General features: G+C 40.0%; 1 protein-coding gene across 2 annotated transcripts in view; it reads right to left on the bottom strand.

Annotated features, from left to right (window-relative positions):
- Positions 1-833: 833 nt before the first annotated feature.
- Positions 834-20,782, bottom strand: part of NDFIP2 (Nedd4 family interacting protein 2) — an 85,701-nt gene continuing 65,752 nt past the window's right edge. For both annotated transcript variants that reach the window (XM_075265400.1, XM_075265399.1), the window contains 2 exons: positions 12,087-12,192; positions 834-7,034 (listed from right to left, as the gene is read on the bottom strand). In XM_075265400.1, coding sequence (XP_075121501.1) covers positions 12,089-12,192 — 104 coding nt within the window. In that variant the 3' untranslated portion in view covers positions 834-7,034; positions 12,087-12,088. The remainder of the gene's footprint in view (positions 7,035-12,086; positions 12,193-20,782) is intronic.

The raw sequence follows: 20,782 nt of genomic DNA on the forward strand, positions 1-20,782 counted from the left end.
ATGCAGAAACTGGAGATCAAACGGTTACATGACCATGCTCCAATCACAGGATGTGACTGTGGGGATCAGAGCGCCCTCTGTGGGGAAGTTACCATCACTGACTGCCTGACTGCACAAACTCCTAGCATCACACAATAAACAATGAGTATCTTGCCCCAAAAAAAAAAAAAGTTTGTTTTTTGGGTGGAAAGTTTTGTTTCCCTTAATAAGAAAGGCAACAATTTTGCCTTTGATAAAGTTTTTGGTTTTGTACAACTTTCATTGTCTTTTGAATAAATGTTTTTGGAAATGGCATTCTGATTCGATTTTGCGTTTTTCATACTCTGCCTAAATAGCGTTAGGCATTCTATAGAATGCCTAGGCAAAGTAATTAACGATTGTCTCATTTCATAATTTGCCTAAAAACGCCAGACGTGCTATAGAATGCCTGCATTTCATACATTGCCTATAACATATGCAATGACACTTTGTACATGCTATATAATGCTACTGTGGTCACTCTTTTGATGCTTGAGAAAGGTTCCAGATGGGACCAAAATGTTGCTGAAGAATAAAGGAATACTAGATCAATTTACTTCTGGAGTGCTGCCATATTTTACTAAAATGTATGTAAATAGATAGATAGATACTTCTATCTATCTATATATATTTAGCAAATGTTTCTAACTGAAAAAAAAAACTTAAAAAAAAAAGTTCCACACATCATTGGATCTGTGCCGGTAAGCAGCTATTAGCCGATCAGATTTCAATCAAAATATATATTGTTTTGTACAATATAAAAGCTATATGCACAAACAGGTAATAAATAATAAACCCTCGGAAATGCAGAAAAATGATCTTTCAACAAAATGGTGTTTTATTGAATCGTTACTTACAATACACATACATTGAAAATAGAAAAATAAAAAGTCAGATGAACTTTAAGAAAAGTGTGCAAATCAATTGGCAAGCATTTTTTCCTGCAGTCCAAAAAGAGTCTGGCACTTTTTTTGGTAGCATTACAATTTGGAAATAGCAAAATCATATTTGTGAAAATCTTGCATCAGTCTGGAATTGTTCAGATATTTCCAATCTATGTTCTTGGGAACACGGAAAGCCAATTTTTTTTATTCAGGATATCAACAAAATACATATTCAACCACAATAACGTAAATTAAATGATATATTAATGTCACCTCATTCAAATTAGTATTTGCCAATTATGAACCCATATACTTCTAACCACTGGGTTACAGTCATATGCCCTGGCATCTCTCCAAAAGTTTTATATATACATTGATATATTAGGGATCTACATATGTACTGAGGATATCAAGCTGGGGGCTCTATCAGATCCACCGATTTAACAGGCCTTATATGAACCTTATATTGTTCCTTATATCCAGGCTAATAGCGCAGTTGGTCACCCTTCCATTGGGTGTTCACTTGATTTTTGCAAGACAAAAACTCATTGTTTGTTGACCACACCATGCCCTGTATAATAAGGGCTGTGGTGGAGGCAAACAATGGGAGTGATCACATGTGCCGGTAGACCGCTGATCGGCTCGTATGTTGCTCATCAGGGCTCATTCAGAAAACGAAGACTTAAAATAGCCTTTAGTAGCAGTACGAGGAGTAGTGGAAGTACTAGTACTAGAAGTAGAAGTAGTAGTAGTGCTGGGACTATCTGCATTCATTTTGTAACAGAAGGTTTGTAATAGAAGGAATCTACAGGTTGATGGAAAAATAACCCAGGGCAAATAACAGAGATGGAGTCTAACGTTGTTAGCAAATTATGGATGAACATGGCTTGAAGATTAGAACTGTTTAAAGACGTAATCTGGAATTTTAATACTGATGATATTTTCAGAGGTCCGTTCACATCTAAGAGGGGGGTCTGTGATATTCTTAGCAGTAGAGGCTTGCGAAATATGTAGATCTCATACATATCAATATGTCCTTCTTTATGGAGTATTTCTAGATATATAAAGTAAATTGTAGGTCCAGTGTCTTATTCTTTAAGTCAACTATGGCTATTTTATCTAGACAAATGAGAATGGAAGACTGCACTGTATAGCTTTGAAACACAGCAGATCTTGTGGACAAGTGTTACATACATGAAATCAGTGTAAAGTCTGAAGAGAAACAGCATGGATATCAAAATAAAGCACCAAGGATTCCCCAGAAGATAATGACCCATGCAGAAGCTCTGTGCATTGGGTTTTAGTGCATTTCAGGTAATTGTTTATAGGCCATGTATACAGAATGTAGAAATGCATAGAACTGCCATAATACGGTGCACTACTTTATAGCACAAGCTCAAAACTGAGGAAGAAGAAGAAAATATGTCTCCGATTCTCTTCCAATGAAATAAAACAAGGGATCTCCATTTCCAACAGATGTGAATTATACCTAGCTATATAAAGCTGTAACTAGATCACAGCTTGTGGCACTGCTGACATGTTGACACGGTGCAATGGTAAAGGGTGGAACAAAGTAAATAAGTAAATAGGACGACTGTTTTACAAATAATTCTATCTGCAGGAAGGCTCGCTTCACATCGGAAACCGAACGCACATCATGTGGACCCCATTATAGGCTATGGGGTCTGCGGGTTTCCTAAGGTAACCGCTTATTTATGTGGACTAGGTTTCCATTCACGGGGTCCCCAAGCAGACCCCCCCGAACGGAAGCCCGTCCGCAGATGTGAACCAAGCCTAAGAGATATAAAATAAAATAATAAAGGTTCCTTAAAATTCTCCACTGATGCCTTGGTGCCCTGTTCATCTTTGTTCACCTTTCCTGCACTGCTGAAATGATGTAGAGTCACGTGACTGCTGCAGCCAATCAATCACTGGCTTCTGTGGTGATGTGAACATGTACATCATGCAACCACTGAGGCTAGTTTTTGGCTCCAGCAATCTCATGGATGTATGTAATGTCATTGCTGTAGACCAAGTCAACAATGACCAGCAGAGACCACCAAAGCAGTAAATGAACTGGGGGCTTTTTTATTTTCATATATTTATTCTTTCTTTTACTCTAGTTTATTTATTTTTTTAAAGGGATCCTATCTTTTAAACACATTTTTTCCTGCCTAACATGTCAGAATAGCCTCCTGCCTTTCCTTGTCTTCTCCGCGCCGCTGTTTGCCTGTAATCACGATTTTTCTTAGTATGCAAATGAGCTCTCTCGCAGCATTGGGGGCGGGTCCCAGCGCTCAAATAGCACTGGGGGTGTCCCCAATGCTTCCAAAGAACTCTCCAGCGCCGCCTCCATCTTCTTCTGCAATGAGGTCTTCACCGCGTCTTCTTCCGGTGGTGTCTTCTAACTTCTAGGCCTTGGGCAAGCCGACTGCCCATGCCCACCAGCCACGACAAAATGGGCGCTAACAATACTGTGGAAGCAGCCATTTTTCTTGTGGCCGCGGGCATGCGCAGTCGGCTTTGCCCTAGAAGTTAGAAGACACCACCGGAAGACGCGGTGAAGACCTCGTTGCAGAAGATGGAGGCGGCACTGGAGAGTTCTCTGGCAGCATTGGGGACACCCCCGATGCTGTTTGAGTGCTGAGGCCCCCCCCCCCGCCAGAGTTCATTTACATACTGAGAAAAATCGGGATTGCAGGCGAACGGCGGCACGGAGAAGATAAGGAGAGGTAGGAGACGAATAGCCTTTCTTAAGGCTATTCCAACATGTTAGGGAGAAAAAATGGGTTTAGAAGATAGGATCCCTTTAAACAATTGGATCCTCCTTTAGTACCTCTCTTGCTGGTTAGATGCTAATAAGAGTATGTATCTTCTTTATAGTGTACCAATGGCCACAGGACCCAGAGTATAAACAATCATAGTGTAGGTATGGGTTGCTATTATTTGCTATAATAACAAGGCCAGTTTTGATAAATTTAGTCCATTGTATATTGTGTATTGTACATTGTATTCAGATGCATGTGATTAATGCAATTCCAGTCTTAATTTATGTAATAACAAATAATTTGAGATGTTATTTTTAAGTAAATAAAATAAAAACTTTGTAATAAAGCTTAAAGCTCAGCCTTGTAACTATACACTTTTGTTCTCTTACTATCTGTAGCAGGCAGAGATAGTACAGTCTCTAGCTGGCCATAATGTGCACAGGCATCAAGGGATTGACAATAATGCACAGAAATCTAAAAATCAAGATTATGTCTCTTTACTAGCAGAGAGGAGACTGATATGCAGGGAACTGACTGCAATATACATAAAAGAAGTGCAGAGAGTTATAGTCAGGTAAGAATGCAATTATAGAAGTAGTTCTTATAGAACCAGAGACCCCTTGTTTTAGTAAGCAAAAGAGCGCCACCACACACTACATAAATATCATTGGAGGCTATAGAGAACATTTTTGCATTTGTGATCATGTTTTTCTATGTTCTCGTTTGGTAAAAGGAAACTACGGTATTTTATCAACACACAATATGAAAGGCACCATGAGAGTAAGTGGTTCTGTGTAAAACTTTATCCACATTGGCATTTGGTGATACTCGAGGTTGGTTTGGCTTTGAACTATTTCCCATGGAATAAAAGATGGAGACATTAAGAAATCAAGACTATGCACACACACGTTACTAAGCATTCTGTACAGCGCTGAATAGTCTCTATGTTCCCCTCCAAAGTATCACTAGCCATAAGATAGGACCTGATCTATGTCTCCAGCTAAGTATCCCAGTAAATGATGGCCTAGGAAGTGTTGGCTCAAAATTTCTATGTACATTGGCTATTTGTATGGTAGTCCACTCTAGTTACAGTAAACTAAATAGACAAGAGAGTCTATAGATAGTCAATACATCTATAAGCGGAAGGTGAAATAAACACAAGAAAGCAAAACTCAGATATTTCTATGATGAGCATCATATTTCATATAATGAAATGCACAAACCAAATGTACACCATTTCTAAGTCATATTCCAGTTGCAGTTACATTATTTAACTCCATCATACCTTACTCCATTCTTGGCACAAACTTAGGAAGAAAACAAATATTTCCTAAGATGCATTAAAAAAGTCTGAAAATGGTCTGACCACCCTGAACATTTCTGGTATACGTATAGGATATGCCATACATGTCTAATGGATGTGGGGGCCCAACACTGTCAACAATGTCTATTTGAGGAAGGGGGCTCCCATACCATTTGGTAAGCCAGCAGCCAGCCCCCCATTCTCTACCATTGTCATCTATCAGACATTCATGGCATAACCTACGGTCACATTCGCAATAGATGGAACAGCCATTTCCTATCACATGTAAAATTACCTCTCAGAGCTGACAGGTTTAGGAGATGAGGTTATGTTTCCAGCAATAAAATGTTCACCAGCTTAATTAGCATTACTAATATAAATGCTATTATTCTAGATGTAAAGGCTGCACGGAAAGTAAAAACACGGCTAAATGAGAAATAAATAACGGAGATACGTTTGTCCTTACAGAGGACACAATACACACCGCTCCTTGCTACTGCAGATTACATTACAGAGTATTGCTATGTGCTGAGCTATTATTCCCTACCAGGCTACTAAATAGACGCTTACGGTTTGATCTGCCTGTCCATTAGGATTTCACTTTGATAGGTAGTAATTTCAGAAATGGTTAAGAATTGCGAGCGTGATAGCTGATTGCGGAGGCTCACATTTTTAACCTTTTCCTTACCAATCTAGCTACGCACCCCTCTGATTTTCCTGGAGCACCAAACAAAATCTATTTTATAATAATAATAATAAATTTTATTTATATAGCGCCAACATATTCCGCAGCACTGTACAATTTGTAGGGTTCTATTTTCATTGGCACTTGGAAACTGAACATGTCAGCTAAAATTAGAGAGGCTGCGACGACATACTGAAGATATATGTTAAATATCTGAAGGTCTGGTAAGAAGATAATTCCAAGGATTAATAAGATTGGTACAGTGACAAATATATTGAGTCTATGATATAGTAGCAAGGTATTTGAAAGACAAAGCAAACACTCTGTGTTGATGTCACCTACCAATTCTGATACCTTCAGAAGGCCATAAAGGTGGCCATACATCTTCAATAGCTATTTGACCTAACCAACCCCATTAGCTGAGCCAAAATTGCATGTGTTCTAAATGGGGAGAAGGGCATAGGACACTGATAAACCCCTCCATCTGAGAAAATAAGAATAGGACATGTAAAATTCAACACGTCCAATCCCTCTTTCTTCAGACACATCATACATTGGGGGAGAGTTGAGCCACTCTACTACACATCAGAGTACTCATTCAGCCCCAGCAAAGTCGGCAGTATCAGTCGGTATTAAACTAGTGTGTATGGGCACCTTTAATTTTGTACGTTTGTTCAACCATTGCTCAGAACAGACAGCGACAGATCACAAGACAATGATACATACTGAGACTATGGGTGTTTGTATGGCACATTTTAAACAGTATGTATCAAGAAGCTTTGTTCTATTCATTCATACAAAAAAAAGCTAATGTTAGTAAAAATAGACATATATTATTCAGAATTTAAATTAACTTCATTAACATAGCGTTTAGATATAATAAACCTGCCAAATGGTCGTACAGAGATGAATATTTACAATGAGTAGAGTCTTTTTTTTTTTGCAAAATAATTGTGCCTCTTTTTTTTTTAGGAAAATCTATTCATGCTGAAGTTGTAGGCAAAAAAAAAAAAAAAATCTGCATCTTGAATTAGCAAAAATCAGCTAATATTTCAAATATTATTGAGATAAAGAAAATGCGGGCAGTAGAACACCTAGTAATGTGTTGGAACAAGTCAGGTTTAACATGCTACATGGCGATTTTTGCATAAAAAAAATGGTCTTTCATGTACAGGATTTGGAAAACCTTCCATTTGGCAAATGTGCAACCTTAAAGGAGATATTTACAGAGATAATTGAGAATTTTATCAAACAACCAGAGCTGCTGGAAACCATGGGACTCATTTTCTTTAGTAGTCTTCTAGTCTATTATCTGGCGTGTTCTACACCTTCTTGATTCACATTGGATATAGAAAGGAATGTCTGCTTGCTTTTGCCTAAAAGGAAACAAAAAAGAAAAAATAAAATCTTTGAAACCAAAGCAAACTACAGATCAATATTCTGTCTAAATGTACTGTTACTCCCACTGTAACACATGAGAAAGCTTTAAGCTACATCCGTGATGTTAAGAAAATGCTTTTTTTCCCACCCTCTCATGCAGTGATGTATTTTAGGGCAAAGGCAGAATTTACTAGCTGGACCCTTCTCAGAACTGAACAGAATCAATTCTGCTCTATGAGATCATGTTGAGCTGTTGCATGGCCCCATGACATAAAGAACAGCGCTTTATATCTTTACAGTCGCACAAAAAAAGAAAGGTTTGGCCACGACAAGAAGCTCTTCAAAAGGGTGCTGAAGTTAAATGTGGGTTTTGCTCAGAAATCTATTACTTTTACCAAAAGTTTAAACTTTTAAACTATTCATGAAAGAGACATGACAGAGACAGAAACAATTTTTTTGAAAAATATAACAGCTGATGCAGAGATGGAAGGGTGCTGGCTTAGCAAATGCACCCAGACACACAGCATAGTGTGGGGGAGATGGGGGAACTCAGAGCCAACCCCTAATGCAATGAGACTGGCACCAGTAGTGTAACATCAGGGTCGCTACTGTACTGAAAGTATATTAGTAAATTGTAGGCAATGTACGAGTAATTTAAAGTCATTAAACTACAGCTCATCTGGCAGGGCAACCCCCTTTAAAGCAAGCCTCCAGGGGTCAAAGCAATACTCATCTTTAAGCTTGAGTACTTTTGTAATCTGGGGAAACTGCTTGGTATAGACATAATAATAATAATACATTTTACTTATATAGCGCTAACATGTTACCTCTTACTACTGAGTGATTGTCAAAAAATGTTGCATAAAAATTTATGTTCTTGGACATTGACTAATACTATGTTCATACTACGGAAAGTGAAGAGAAATTTGAGGCAGACATCCATCGCACATTTCTCTTCATTTTAATTCCACGGTGCAATGAATGAGTCTGAAGAATACAGTCCTATGAAAAAGTTTGGGCACCCCTATTAATCTTAATCATTTTTAGTTCTAAATATTTTGGTGTTTGCAGCAGCCATTTCAGTTTGATATATCTAATAACTGATGGACACAGTAATATTTCAGGATTGAAATGAGGTTTATTGTACTAACAGAAAATGCGCAATATGCATTAAACCAAAATTTGACCGGTGCAAAAATATGGGCACCTCAACAGAAAAGTGACATTAATATTTAGTACATCCTCCTTTTGCAAAGATAACAGCCTCTAGTCGCTTCCTGTAGCTTTTAATCAGTTTCTGGATCCTGGATGAAGGTATTTTGGACCATTTCTTTCTACAAAACAATTCAAGTTCAGTTAAGTTTGATGGTCGCCGAACATGGACAGCCCGCTCTCAAATGATCTGAAAACAAAGATTGTTCAACATAGTTGTTCAGGGGAAGGATACAAAATGTTGTCTCAGAGATTTAACCTGTCAGTTTCCACTGTGAGGAACATAGTAAGGAAATGGAAGACCACAGGGACAGTTCTTGTTAAGCCCAGAAGTGGCAGGCCAAGAAAAATATCAGAAAGGCAGAGAAGAAGAATGGTGAGAACAGTCAAGGACAATCCACAGACCACCTCCAAAGAGCTGCAGCATCATCTTGCTGCAGATGGTGTCACTGTGCATCGGTCAACTATACAGCGCACTTTGCACAAATAGAAGCTGTATGGGAGAGTGATGAGAAAGAAGCCGTTTCTGCACGTACGCCACAAATAGAGTTGCCTGAGGTATGAAAAAGCACATTTGGACAAGGCAGCTTCATTTTGGAAACAAAAATTGAGTTGTTTGGTTATAAAAAAAAGGCGTTATGCATGGCGTCCAAAAAGAAACAGCATTCCAAGAAAAACACATGCTACCCACTGTAAAATTTGGTGGAGGTTCCATCATGCTTTGGGGCTGTGTGGCCAATGCCGGCATCGGGAATCTTGTTAAAGTTGAGGGTCGCATGGATTCCACTCAGTATCAGCAGATTCTTGAGAATAATGTTCAAGAATCAGTGACGAAGTTGAAGTTACGCCGGGGATGGATATTTCAGCAAGACAATGATCCAAAACACCGCTCCAAATCCTCAGGCATTCATGCAGAGGAACAATTACAATGTTCTGGAATGGCCATCCCAGTCCCCAGACCTGAATATCATTGAACATCTGTGGGATGATTTGAAGCGGGCTGTCCATGCTCGGCGACCATCTAACTTAACTGAACTTGAATTGTTTGTCCAAAATACCTTTATCCAGGATCCAGGAACTGATTAAAAGCTACAGGAAGCGACTAGAGGCTGTTATCTTTGCAAAAGGAGGATGTACTAAATATTAATGTCACTTTTCTGTTGAGGTGCCCATACTTTTGCACCGGTCAAATTTTGGTTTAATGCATATTGCGCATTTTCTGTTAGTACAATAAACCTCATTTCAATCCTGAAATATTACTGTGTCCATCAGTTATTAGATATATCAAACTGAAATGGCTGTTGCAAATACCAAAATATTTAGAACTAAAAATGATTAAGATTAATAGGGGTGCCCAAACTTTTTCATAGGACTGTAGGTTGTCTCGAACCATGGAAGTGGAGGCTGAATCAGTCGCAAAATCCATGAAAAGATCAAGCAGGACACTGGTTTTTTCAGGCTCCTGTTTCGATTTCTGTCTTCTATTGAAAACAATTGGAAGCAAAATCAGAGCAGACTTTGCTGCTGAATTTGAAGTGGAATAGGCCTCAGGGACAGATCCTGCCATGTGAATGGGCCATAAAGGTTTTGCAGAATTAGATACAGGGGTGACGTGCCATATGTACACAGGGACTTACCTGAGAGCCAGTGCACTGCTTTTTTTTTTTTTTTTTTTTTTTTTTTTTTAAAGCAGTATGAATGAACTTAAAATATGAATGAGGGGCCTACGGCTTGGTCACATGGCTATAGCACACAATCTTTAACTTAGTAAATGCAAATGAATATCCTACTTACTAGTCTTGTTGCCATCTGTCTTTGGGTAAGGTATTGCAATATTACAGGACTGATTAGTCTAACGTTGGCTCACAAATTACTGCTTTTTTTCCAGGTTCAGATCTGCGTTTGGTAATCTGTTTGGAAAGTCTGCATGGGGAATGGACTACTGAATGCACTGACAAGCAGTGTGCAGTGAAAGCACACGGAACCCATAGACTATAATGGGGTCTGTGTGCTTTTCGCACAGTCCCCGCACGAGTCATGCAGACGTGAAAGTAGATGTTGAAGTACTTTTCTGTCCACATGTTCCATGCAGACTCTGCACGGAAAGCACAGGGACCCCATTCTAGGCTATAGGGCCCCGTGTGCTTTCATAAGCTCACCACTTGCAAATGCGTTCAGTAGTCCGTTCAGGGGGATCCCCACGCGGACTCCCCGAATGGATTACCAAACGCAGATGTGAACCAGGCCTGACACTACAAAGAGGCTTTCAGTACTAACTGTGCTTCCAACAGGTAAGGCTACGTTCCTATGAAAATCAGAAGAGGAAAAGGTCCTACATGGAGGACTTTATCCTCTGCAGGTTTCAGTTATAAAACGACAGTCAATGGGGTCCGTCATACTACCGCTATTTTAGCGGTCCGCCTCTATGTTGTTCTGGCCCTCTGACCATCAGTATGTTTCTCTCAGGTACATTACTGGGACATCACAACAGCTGGGTGAGCGTCTAACATCAGTGTCTGCAACAGGTAAGCTGGTGTGACATCACAAATCGGTTTCAATCAGATAAGCTTTTGTGTCAAATAAAAACTGTGGCGACACCTTTCTATCATAACCAACATTAACTTTTTTTTTTTTTTTTTTTTTTTTTTTTAAGTAATTTGTGTCGTAGTTTTTTTGTGGGATCCCTGCCTCATCGGTAAATGGTTGACATTCTTTTGATGACTTCTTATGGGTAATAACCAGGAACAGCACGTATACCAATCTGGAGATGCTCTGACCCAGTGGTTCAATCATTACAACGCATCCTCCTTCCAGAACATTAGATTCAAGAATTGACTGTTAACTCATTGTCTAATATATACCACCCCTTATAAGGAGCCACTATTATGAAATAATTAAAGACATTCACTTCTTATCTATGGGTGATCAGTAATGTCGGAAGCAATTTTTATCTAGACCATGGTCACTCCCGGTGATCGCTGCGTTCTCTATGAGAATCCAGATTTTACACTCAGGCTTATACATACAAGTTTGCATTACAATAATCTAATGGGTACGATAACTTTCCAAGTAGGCATAGGATCCTACGAGCCCCATGAGCAGAGGTTATGTGAAGCATGCTTAGTTACATTGCTTCATAGCCCTCAGAACACTCATCGCTAAAGAAGCTGATAATACACAGCAAAGTAAAATAGGAATATGAAAGAAGCCGGGACCTGGTATGAAATGTATGCAGAACATTTTGTGAAGGTTAAAAGACGTCCTTCATATTGGTTCAACGTGTCCTTATGTTTCAGAAAGTATAATATACATCATTAGTGTCTATAAATATTCAGCCCCATAAATTAAAAAAAAAAGCAGGCACAATTCATTTAGCTGTCCGTGTTGATCTTCCTGTACATACTAATAAGAGGCGGCTTTCTACGGTGTAACACGCAGTCCACTACAGTGTACATCTCCAATGGCTAGGTAATAGACTAGCATACAAAGCAGCAAGCGGCTGTCACTGCAGGGCAAGAAAATCCCAAGCCATGAGATGCCATGTTCCCGTGGTATAGCTCTAAAAGCAATTCTGTTGGGTTTGTACATTAAACATTTGATGTCACTTAACACATATCCATTAACTTACACTTCAAGGTTCATTTCAAGGAAAATCAATTAAAGAATAAGTGGAGAGAAAATACATATAAATGTAGCCTGACATCCATCTACCTAGAGCTGGCCAATGTCCTTTATAACAATTTAACCTCCACTGCTGAAACCATTAAGAGGACAATGTTTACATTCTAAAAGCAGAGTCTGAACGGTTACCAATGCTTACTCCGGAGATTACTTACCTCTAGTACAAGAAAAAAAATCTTGTTCTGTGAGTAGCCGCCATACTTTCAGACATGTTTCGCACCTTGAGGTAATTGACAAACCCCCTAAAGAACAACAGTAGTCCTAAAATAGAACAAGAGTATACTTAATGAAATCCTTAAAAATACTTTGTACAATTATGCAAAAACAGGATAGTGGGTTAACCAGTGTTACAGTGAACAAACTCTATATAAGACTGGACATATTGACTAGAGTGATACGGTTTCTGGAGGATAAAGACACGTTTTTCTAATCTCATACAATACTTTTCTTTTTTTTCTGCATTCTATTTGAGGGCTACCAAGAAACTTATATTTTCCAAACAACATGTATTGTCTAAGATATATGTCGTTTTCATGTGAATTGCTACTAGCATAAACACAGTAGAAGCAGATCCCAATACATTGCACATGATACATATAGTATAGGCATCATGATAGACTTGGTAGAATAGGATGTGGTTGTTGGAATACCCCATAGCTGTGTATAATCTGCAGGGATGTTATACAGCAGGAGGAGCTTAGGAGAGTGATCGATATTTTTGTTAGAAAGTTTCTCGACTCATTCTAGGCTTAGGGGTCCAGTGGGTGGTCTTACTCTGACTGGTAGCTATCTCTGTCAACCAATAAAAGAAAGGCTAACAAATATTTCCTGATGCTTGTTTTCTGAAATACTTAGCTCCATTTGGCCAACCACATCTCCACAATCACACATGGATAAATACCATTTTATATACACCATCCACTATGGACCAAATTGTAATTCCATGTAGAACTTCGTATGTGAAAGGGATACGGTAAGTATAATCTTTCTTGTTTGTCCATTCTGCGCCGTCACTTATTATTATGTATGGAAATTTATTTTTTGTAGTATAGCAATATTTAGAGATGAGCGAACACTGTTCGGATCGGCGAACAGCACGCTCCCATAGAAATGAATGGAAGCACCTGGCACGCAGACTTTGCCGGCGGCCGGCCGCTTAACCCCCCCGCTTCCATTCATTTCTATGGGAGCGTGCTGTGAGCGTGCTGATCGGAACAGTTGTTCCGAACAGTGTTCTCTCATCTCTAAAAACTTTAATGTCTATATCACGTATGGTAGGGTTTGTAAATTTTGGTATAGAAAAAAAGCCACTGTATGGAATAGCACAGCCTTTTGTTAGAGCCTCCGCTAGGTAACTGGAGCGCTTTTTCCGTAAAGATGTTGCAATGTTATATGAAATCATCCTAATCTTTATATATTCTCAGGATGACCTTGTACCAGTATGTCCTACAATAATCCACTCTTTGTAGAGCCCAGAATAGTAGAGTTATATTATGATTTTAATGGATGCACATTCAGGCTAAAAATGAGCAGACCTATATTCCCAAATACAACTCAAGGCTGTACAACACAAGAATAGAATACTATACCTAGAATATGGAACATCTGTACTATGCATTATTTAAGCTACATTTTGAGGTCAGAATGATTTTAAGAAAAACTGATCTTATCTTAACAGGAAAGCAAGTTGTAGGAAACACAACCTAGGATTTTCTTTTTTTTCTTTTTTTTTTTTTTTTTTTAATAATAATAATAATAATACATTTTATTTATATAGCGCCAACATATTCCGCAGCGCTGTACAATTTATAGGGTTCAGATACAGACATACATAACAAAGAACGTCATTTCACACAATGGGACTGAGGGCCCTGCTCAAAAGAGCTTACAATCTATGAGGTAGAGAGGGTGACACAAGAGGTAGCAGGGGCGGCATTGCTTATACAGTGTTCAGACAATTTTGTGCATTAGGAATTGTGATAGGCTTGTCTGAAAAGATGCGTCTTTAGTTTGCGTTTGAAACTGTAGAAGTTGGGAGTTAATCTGATTGTCCGGGGTAAAGCATTCCAGAGAAGTGGTGCAGCTCGGGAGAAGTCTTGTATACGAGCATGGGAGGTTCTGATAATAGAGGATGTAAGTGTTAGGTCATTGAGTGAGCGGAGAGCACGGGTTGGGCGGTAGACAGAGATGAGGGAAGAAATGTAGGGAGGTGCGGCATTATGGAGAGCCTTGTGGATGAGAGTAATAACTTTATATTTTATTCTATAATGAATAGGCAGCCAATGTAGCGACTGGCACAGACCGGAGGCATCGCTGTAGCGTCTAGCCTGATAGATGAGCCTGGCCGCTGCATTCAGAATAGATTGTAGAGGAGAGAGTTTAGTGAGGGGAAGACCGATTAGTAAGGAATTACAGTAGTCAAGGCGAGAATGAATCAGAGAGACAATAAGTGTCTTTAGTGTATCTCTGGTAAGGAAAGGGCGTATTCTGGAGATGTTTTTGAGGTGGAGGTGACATGAACGTGCGAGTGATTCAATATGAGGGGTGAAGGAAAGGTCTGCGTCAAATATGACCCCAAGGCAGCGGGCATGCTGCCTAGGAGTTATAGTAAGGCCTGAGACTGCAATGGATATATCAGGGACAGATCTGTTAGATGGTGGAAACAGTAGTAGTTCAGTCTTAGAGAGATTTAGTTTCAGATAGAGCGAGGACATGATATTAGAGACAGCAGAGAGACAGTCACTGGTGTTCTGAATGAGTGCAGGGGTGATGTCACGGGAAGATGTGTATAATTGGGTGTCATCAGCATAAAGATGGTACCTGAAGCCAAATCTGGCGATGGTTTGTCCAATGGGGGCTGTGTAGAGAGAAAAGAGCAGGGGGCCGAGGACCGAGCCCTGAGGAACCCCAACAGCAAGGGAAAGAGGGGAGGAAACAGAGCCCGCAAATGATACACTGAAAGTGCGGCCTGAGAGATAAGAGGAGAACCAGGAGAGCGCAGTGTCATTGAGGCCAACTGAGCGGAGCATAGTGAGGAGAAGTTGATGGTCAACAGTGTCAAAAGCTGCAGAGAGGTCCAGAAGAATAAGAAGAGAGAAGTCACCATTGGATTTAGCCTTTAATGAAAATGACTTCATATTTTGCCAAAGCCAAGGAAGCATGAAAGTACACAAATGATAATCTGGTCACTAGAAGAACTGCTGTTAATAAGATTTAATAAGCAGAGTGAGAGCAAACAGCTTTATCCACGTCGTGCTATTTATGTCATACATTTACTGCAAATACACAAGAAAATGGCTTGTTTAATTTATTGACGCCATAACATGTTGTGCTATTTAGCATATTAAATTGTAATTCTTCCTGAATTGAAGAAATAAAACTCACATACCACAAAAACAAAAGTACAGCACACTAGACCTGAGGCAAACTACATTTTGCCAATGAAAGTTACTGGACATCCCATGTCCCCCGAAACAGCTGCCTATTAGTTATTATACACTCTGGTCACATATGGTCTTTATATGCAGGCTAGCAATGCAATGAAAAGGTGACAAAATTCAGTTGTTTTTTTTTTTTTTTTTTACAAAGCCTCAATGATGCCAGACATACATAACTACAAATATAATTTTTATATATAATTTATATATACATACATATATACAGATTTTTAAAAAAAAACACACATAGGGCGGGTTCACATCTGCGCCCCCGGTTTGTGCTTTCAGGTTTCAGTCTTCTGCCGACAGGAGACGGAAACCACAGTTTCCACCCGTGAGTGTTTTGTGGTGAAACCGTTTTTTTTTTTTTTTTTTAACCAGGCACAAAGTCCTGCATGTTCAACTTTGTGTATGGTTAAAAAAGAAACGGTTTCACCGCAGAGACCAGAAGACGCTCACAGGCGAACATTTTGCAAACCCATTCAAATGAATGGTTTTGAAAAGTGACTGCCGATTTCCGTCTCCTGTCCAGTTTCTTGGGCAGAAGACGGAAACCTGAAAGCGGAGATCAGGGCGCAGGTGTGAACCCGCTCATACATATAATGAATGGCACATCAGAAATGCATGTGGTTTTCAGATTTTTGTCAAAAATGCTGCATGTGAACACAGCCTGATCAGGACCCTGCACAATACTGATGATCAAGCATTCCCATGTTTTGCAGGGGATGCATCTACCATGTAGCCAGCCCATCGGTGTCCATAAAACCCTCCTCTCACTCACAGAAGAATGTCTATCTGATGAAGGCAGGGGAAAGAACTAAAGCGTAAAAGAAAAAAAAGAAAAAATGTGTTTGTCTGCCCTTGCTGATGCTGCCATCACATAGACATGTAACACACCAACAAGGCCTGGTTCCCTTCTGCGCCAGGGTTTCCATTGGAGACTCTGCTGGAGAAACTACCGAAAATTGTCAAGGACTGTTCTCTCCAGTTTTCAGTATAAAAACACCCAACCGATCCCATTATAATCTATGGGTCCGGAGACAACGGCCATTTTAGCGGTCTGGCTCCCCATTGTTCAGGTTTCCCGGTGGACCAGAAAGACGAATACTCAAGCATAGATGTGAACCTAGCCTAAACAAAGGACATATTGGTTACAGAGAGACAAGACTGAGGTAAATGGTGTGACCAGCTCAATCCTCTGACAGTCTAAGAAAACTTGAGGGGTGCCATCAAATATGCCATTTATGAGCCAAAACCCAAAAATACAGAATAACTGTGGAATGTAGTCCAATCTTTCTCTACATACATAGGGTGAGGCCAAACTTTTCCATTTTGTGGTTTGTACAGGATACAGGCCTCATTCACCAATTACAGTAAATCTGTTATCACTCATAACAACCAATCTGGGCTCAGCTTTCATATTAAGAAATGCTGAAACTGCTTCACCTGTAGCAGGGGATGAACACAAGTGTGGCGTATTAGAGGAGACTACTGCTTAGGGCTGGGCAATTAATCAAATAATAATAATCAAAATAGAAAGTCAGGTTAATTAATCAGTGTGAACTTGCTGAATCGATTACTTCAGTTATGTTACATCCATGCCGTCTCACACTGCCCATGGATAAAGGTTACGGTCCCTATCTGTACAATATCTGACAATAGGCACTGCCATACAGAAAACTGATACAAGCTGCACCATCAGCCACTCATGATCCAAAAATTGGTGTTTGCTGTGAGGTTTGCTCTTCCTGGAGCCCTTAGTGGCTGCCTTGATACAGGGCTCCAAGCTGGGAGCAACCTTATCTTTCCTTTCTCACTCTTTTTCTCTGTATCTTCAAAAATCCTGTAACCAAGAAAACTAGCACTATGAATTAGCAACTATAAATCAAATGGAAGACCCTGTGGAGTTTTTTGTTCCTTTTGTTTCTATTGTAAAGCATGGACTCATGACCTGGTTCAGCTGGTTTCCTGTGTCTAAACATGTGCCTATTACCATCCCCCCAGGACACCATGCGGCATGGAGGAAAACCTACATGGAAGTGTGGACTTCTTCGTTCAAGGAGATGATTTTTGGCGTCTATTGCTGATGTGTGAAGATGCCTACAGCTGACTGGTATTTCTTTCTATTACTGTGTACGCGTGGGACTCTGCTACAGCCTGGAAACCTACCATCACCCACCTACCCCAGGAGTTATGGAAGCTTGGCAAGAGAACAGCACCATGTATACCTGGATGGCTTCAGACTTCTTTGGGGAAGTAGAACACAGTGGTAAGGAGGAGGAGGAGGGCTTGTGATGAAGGACATTTGGGGCATTTTTTTGTGGTTAATGGACAATAGTGCTGATGCAAGATACCGAACTATCAGCTGTGAGCATGAGATCTCACTACGTACCAAAGAACTACCACATGTTATCATGATAGCTGCATATGTCCCCCACCTCTGCAAAAATGTTTTCCCGCCTGTTATATCTACATGCTGTGACCCCCCTCCTCGTGTCCTCCAACCACATTCGGCTGTATTATTAACATCACTCCGCACAGAGAACTAAATGATCCTGCAGTGTGTCTGTGTTTCTTTCGTTTTAGTTGCTATGATTCATAGGATTTCTCTATCTGCCATGTTGTATGTGTTTCTCTCTTGTTATATACTACTGTACCATCTATGAAACTGTATCACTGAAATTTCCCCATTGTGGGACTATTAAAGGAATATCTTATCTTATCTTATTCTGAGTCCAAAAATCTTGGGAGAAAATGTAAACACAGGCATGTACATGGACATTTTGGATTAATTCTATACATAAGTATTTCATCACAAACTTGACTATTGCTACAGAAAGATGGGGAGTCTTGCTATAAGTCAAATGCATTCCTCATCAGGCATTCACAGAACAACGTACACCAAGCAAAAAAAGGTTTCCAACTTATGCTAGATTGACACTAGCGTCACCTCTCAGTTGTTTGGGTCCATCGGGAGAGGTGGACTGCTAAAACCGTGGTAACACATGGAGCCTGAAGGACCTCACTGACTATAATGGGGTCCATCAAGTGTCCATGCTTTTAAATCTGAAACTAACAGAAGACAAAGTTCTCTCTGCACCGACGACTTTTTCCTCTGCCGATTTTACTGCAGACAGAGTTTTCAACGGAGATTCTGACACAGATATGAACTTAGCCTTACCAGAAGTATAGGGTTAAATTTATCTCCAGACATTGCGCTAACCATTTTACATCCATATGAAGGTCTGTATGTCCAGTTTTTACATCTGCATGTCATCCATTTATCTAGATAGCATTTTCTTGGCTTCACTTTTTCCCCAGCTTCACATTGCAATTAATCCGTGAAGAATGGACAGTGCATGGATCTCATATGTGTACTAGGGTTTTTATTTTCTCCACATGCCCATAGACTTCTAATAGAAGAGGCCTGGAAAATGAGACACGAGTAGGGCATGCCTTGAGGAGTTGGGACAAAAAAAAAATTTATCAAGACTGGCAATTTTCACACCAGTCTTGATCATAATAATAACTGTGTAAGCGGCCATTTTTCTTGTGGCCGCGGGCATGTGCAGTCGGCTCTGCTCGAGGCCTAGAAGTTTGACCCTCAGTGCCAGAAGAAGACGTGTGAAGAGCCCGTTCCTGAAGAAGATGGAGAGTTCTCTCGCAGCATTGAGGACGCCCCCAGTGCTGTTTGAGCGCTGGGGACTGCCCCCAGCGCTCCGAGAGAACTCATTTCCATACCGATGAAAACCGGGATTTATACCGAACAGAAGCGCACAGAAGACATCTAAAGGTAGGAGAAGAATAGTCTTTCTTAAGGCTATTCCTACATGTTAGTCACAAAAAAATTATTTTTAATGATACGATCCCTTTAATAGCTGGCAGCCAAGTTTCAAGATTGGTGAATGATAAATTTGCCCAATTATATAGTGCGGTTTCCCAAACTGAGGCACTTCAAGAACTGCCAGCGAGAACTCCTTAAAGCTGGGAGACGTGTGTGTTAAGGTGCTGCACCATGAAAGAGTTAGAACAGGGAATAGCATTTTTAAAAATTTGTGAGGACATCTCAGGGATTTATATGTACTGGTGATTTCTTGATATTAAGGACAGAACCTCTTGAGGTCAGTGGCAAAAAAAAAAAAGGAATGGCAAGCCTACATTATCATAACAGAAAGAGCACTGGGGACCATCTTCATTGAGATTGCACAGGTTTATAATGGAGAGAAAAGAATGAAGAAGATCTTTTCCTTTTATTGTAATGGCTGTGGATGAGATTAGGAACAGGTGCTGGTCAGATTACAGAGGTTAATACAATATTTCCATAGTCATCACCACGTGGTGGCGAGGAGTTTGTAAAAAGTAATCTTGTTAAATGCGAAGGATTGAAAACTATTATTACCCCAGTAAATATTCCACAATATATTTTTGGAATGAAGCTGATACAACGGATGTGCTGTGATCTGGAAGCATGAAGGCTTTTTCTATGCCTGGCTGAGCATAGCATAATGTACTATGCATCTGAAAGAACAGTTTCCTGACTAGCAGACACACCACACAGCCTTAGGGGTCGGTAACGCTTCTGCATTCCCATGTATGCCGTTTTTGGATACAGCAAAGTAGGAAGTGCAAAAAAGTCTAAATCTAATATACAGGCATGCTGCAAGCAATATATGTCATACAGAAAAGTAACAATCTAGAAATCTCCTCATATTAACTTGATATTGCCTAACAAATGTGTTTGGCCTGCGGCGCTCTGTATAATGCATAAGCTGCTTTCCCTAACTAAGCAGGAACGTTGTAGGCTACATGGCGTTTTCACCAACAGCAGCTAAAGCAAGCAACAACTATTAATATTCGTGATAATAAGACACGTCCTGCTGTCCAGCATGACGGCAGGAACCTGAATAATTCTCATTAAAGGGGTAGCCCCTTCTGAATGGATCATTGCAGAGGGCTACCACAGGGTGCTCACACACTGGCGTCATACAGAACGTTTGTGACACCTCAACAGCAATATATAACAAATAATGCAAAGTGCCACAATCAACCAGCAAAAAATGAGTTACAAAATGACAAATACATAAAATGTTACATAGATATTATAATTATTATTATTTTTAATTGTAGTATGACAAGGTAACAGGCTTGGCCACCCACAGAGATGTGTTGCTATACCAGTATAAGCCATACGAAGATGTGATACCTATAGGTACACAACTAAACATTAATGGTCTAAAATCATATTAATAGGAAGTCTGCCATCTGCCCCAAGCATTTGTTTAACTGCTGCCACCTCATTACAGTGGAAAACAACTTTGAAATATTATGCAAATGAGGCAGCTGGTGCACTGGAGGCGGGCATTAAGCTCCTGGGGCACTGACCTTGCTGCTTGAGTATAATGGGTGATGAGAGG

The sequence above is a fragment of the Leptodactylus fuscus genome, chromosome 2 (assembly GCF_031893055.1).
Source record: "Leptodactylus fuscus isolate aLepFus1 chromosome 2, aLepFus1.hap2, whole genome shotgun sequence".
In the NCBI taxonomy this organism is placed as follows: Eukaryota; Metazoa; Chordata; class Amphibia; order Anura; family Leptodactylidae; genus Leptodactylus; species Leptodactylus fuscus.